At 46.9% G+C, this 3,690-nt stretch overlaps 1 protein-coding gene across 1 annotated transcript; it reads left to right on the top strand.

Moving 5' to 3' along the window:
* Positions 1-1,508: 1,508 nt before the first annotated feature.
* On the top strand, positions 1,509-2,906 carry LOC126996689 (uncharacterized). The gene is made up of 2 exons (XM_050857444.1): positions 1,509-1,607; positions 1,993-2,906. Exons 1-2 carry the CDS (start codon positions 1,596-1,598, stop codon positions 2,674-2,676), a joined length of 696 nt encoding a protein of 231 aa, XP_050713401.1. The 5' UTR covers positions 1,509-1,595; the 3' UTR covers positions 2,677-2,906.
* Positions 2,907-3,690: the final 784 nt, after the last annotated feature.

Genomic DNA, 3,690 nt, shown 5'->3' on the forward strand with positions numbered 1-3,690 from the left:
TTTCATGTCGCCTGTTTTACGTGTATGTGTACTTAAACACACACACACACACACACACACACAACAACAACAACAAAAACCTGCGGAGGGGAAATATTACTTGCGTTTAGGCGTAAAAATGGGGAAAATATATTAATTAAGTAAATGATTAAAACGAAGAAAAAATAGTACAGCCGGCAGACAGGAGCGGTTAAGGAAGGAGGAGGGAAGGAAGGAAAGGAAGAGAGCTTGTGAGGGAAGGAAGAGACTGATTAAAGAAGGAAACGAGGGAAGTGGGTAGGGAAAGAAGGGAGGGAGGGAGAGAAAGACTTGTTAATAAAAGGAAAAGAGGAAGAAGGGAAGAAAAAAAAAAGGAAGGAGGGAGGGAGGGAGAAAGGAAAGGAGGGAAGTGGGAAGGAAAAGAAGGAGGGAGGGAGAGACTTGTTAATGAAAGGAAAAGAGGGAGATGGGAAGGAAAGAAAAAAAAGGAAGGAGGAAGGGAGGGAGCTAAAGACTGCTTCAAGGTAGGATGGGTAAATAGGAAGTTATGAAGGAGTAGTATGACTAACTTAAGGTAGGATGGACAATAGCTAATTAAGGAAAAAAAAAATAACATTGGTATAGAAAGCTAAATATAGATAAACAGATAGAAAAAAAAAGTTGTCTGCCGTTATTGCTACATAAACAAAATAAAGAAAAAGAAGAAACCTTGAAACAATAACACGGTCCTTGCCGCGAATGTTACGGGAGAGGAGAGACTGCAAGGGGCTGGGGAGGGAGGGAGAGGAAAAGGTAGAGAGGGGAGAGAGGGCCAAAGGAGGAAGAGGAAAGGGGGGAGTGTAGTCAGTGGGGAGAGCATGAAATCACGTGGACAGCGAAGTAAATAAAAACGACAGGCAGTGACGTGTACACAATGAGAGTAAACAGCGAGGGAGACAGAAACGTACAAACAGTGAAGCTAAAGAAATAGGAACAAGTAGAATAGGACGGACAGAAAAATGTAGAATGATAATCGAGGAGGGGGAGGGGGTGAATACGGAACTAGTTAGGGAAGGGAGACGGGGAGGGCGTGAAGAAGGGGCGAAGAGGGGACAAGGTTACGAAACAGATGAGCTGAGAATGTGGATGAAAGACAAGACGACCTGAGAAAAAAAAATAATGGGAAGATGGGTCAAGTTGGGAGGAGGGGAAGGAGGGGAGCAAGCTGCATGAGGACGGTTGGTAGTTTGGGGGGCAGAGGGGGGAGGGGGAGTCGCCTGCTGGTGGTCATCCCTGCCTGGCTAGGGTGTGTCGGGGCGCTGACCGTCGACCACGCCCGCCGCTCAGGGTCACGGTGCAACGGGGACTAACTCATCCATTTAGGCAACTTTCTGAGGTTTGATTTACGTGAAAACGGTGCGTGAGGCGATCGTGGGCCTGGTTACCTCTGTTCTTCGTATTTTGAGACCAGAGGTGCGCAAGGGAGAGGTAAATGAAGGGTTTGTGTTGAGTTAAGAGTCTTCGGTTCGGCAAAGGTGTGTGGCAAGACGGGGCGAGTGTGTGTGTGTGTGTGGGTCGCCTATATAAGCAGGCGACGGAGGGTCCTCTTCACATTACCTCACACACTTGTCTGAGAGATGCAGCTCCTCGTAAGTTACTTGTTCTGTTTTTTGCTGTTCTAATTGTTTATCTTCCTCTAATCCTCGCTTCACACTCAAAGGGTGATGGTGCTTGCTTGCGACTATTTTCTTGAACAAAGCCATAGGATAATGTTTTTTTTTCTTCTAATTATCAAGTATTATAACATTTTATTGCTAGACTTACCCTATTTCTAAAATGTTAGTTATTTCATCTGACGAAACAGCCGTCAACAATCCAAGTCACAATGTTGCTGCATAGAGTGACTTTCTTTGACTCCTTCCCCCAGAACCACTCCATCAGTAAGCAAGCACTAATGTCTCCCTGTTGCATGCTTAACTCCCCGTCCTTTGCTTCACATTATCTAGCCCGACACGAGTTTTTCCATGTCTACAGGTGCTCCTGTCCTTGGTGGGCGCCGTGTTCGCCGCCGCCCTTCCTGCGGAGGTCCCTCCCCCTGCAGAGGCCCCTGTCCCAGCAGAGGCCCCTCTCCCTGTGGAGGACACCGAGGAAGTGGCGCAAGCCAGGGCGGAGTTCGATGTAGCGTTTAAGGCCGCCGCTTCCGCTGCTGAGGCTGGTGCGGTGCCCGAGGTCGTGATTCCGGAGGGCGCCCCTGCCCCTGTTGAGGACACTCCTGAGGTCGCCGAAGCCAAAGCCAAGTTCCAGGCTGCCTTCGACGCCGCCGCCCTCGCCGCGAAGAACGCCCCAGACTTTGACGTGGACGGTAAAATCTCCACCTACAGCGGCTTCCTCTCGGCCGTGGACGGCAGACTGTCGCCTTTCTACACCAACACCTTCCCCTTCGGTGCTTATGGCCTGCACGCCCCCATTGCCCCCGCGGTGCAAGCTGCCCCTCTGACGTACACTACCTCCGTGGTGGGAGGTGCTCCCGTGGTGGTGGGAGGTGCTCCCGTGGTGCAGGGTGCCCCCGCCTCGCCCATCATCTACTCCGGTCTGGGTCTGCCTGGCTATTATGGATACCCTGGGATGTACGGCTTCCCGGGAACCTTCGCCCTCGCCGCGGCTCCGGTGGCAGAGGCAGCTGCTGAGGAGGAGCCCGCCGCCGTGGAGGAGGCATAAGGCGAAGCGTGTGAAGTGATGAACATCAACCGACAGCCTCGCGCTGTGCTGCACTTTCTACAACCCTTTCTTCTGTTCCTAAATCTGAACTCTTCTGGTACTTCTCTTTTCATTTTGTCCTTTGAAACTCTTCTTCTTCTTTAAAGATCCTATACGTACACCAGTTTGGATTAATTGGCTCGAATCTTTAAAATGTTTGCGAAAATCGAAATAAATATTTTTAGACAGTCTTTTGTTAGTCTTTGGCCTTTTGACAAAAACGCTGAATGTGGTTCTTATATATATATATATATATATATATATATATATATATATATATATATATATATATATATATATATATATATATATATATATATATATATATATATATATATCTTGAGTCCTAAATTTTAGTGAGTGGTGAAATATATGCATGGGATAAATATATGAATATCGTCATGTTAAAATGGCAGACATCATTATCTACATACACCGCTATTGGCAGAGTTCGGAGGTGAGTGTATTATGCAAGGTTCACCATTTCATGACGGATTGGAGAAGATAAAAAATGGGCAACTAGCGTAAAGTCCTTCCTACATACAGCAGACAAAACACACGAAAATATCGAGCAATATCTTCAAGTCTTCGTGCAAGAGCATTATGCGTCGCCACACGCTCCCCGCTACTCCACTGAAGATTCCTCGCCACTAAGCAAGGCCAAGAATGGAAGATTTCCCACACTTGACCCTGAAAGCGCTTCTTAAATCCCTTCTGTTAAGCCAGCAGCTCCCACTGACTCGTGAGCGAGTAGCGGTGCTTGGATGTAACTGATTGGCTGAAAGAGACATAACACGGAGTTTTTTCAGCCCTTCGTAAGTTGTTTTGTGGCAAAATTAGAAAATATCGCCAGGTTCTAAATCTGCTGAATCTGTTTCTTAATCAGCAGAAAAGTGTTACTGCATAGATATCCTTAAAAATAATAACACCAAAAAAGTAAAATAATACACCAAAAATATACCTGAAAATAATTGT

This window comes from Eriocheir sinensis, chromosome 10, assembly GCF_024679095.1.
Source record: "Eriocheir sinensis breed Jianghai 21 chromosome 10, ASM2467909v1, whole genome shotgun sequence".
NCBI lineage: Eukaryota > Metazoa > Arthropoda > Malacostraca > Decapoda > Varunidae > Eriocheir > Eriocheir sinensis.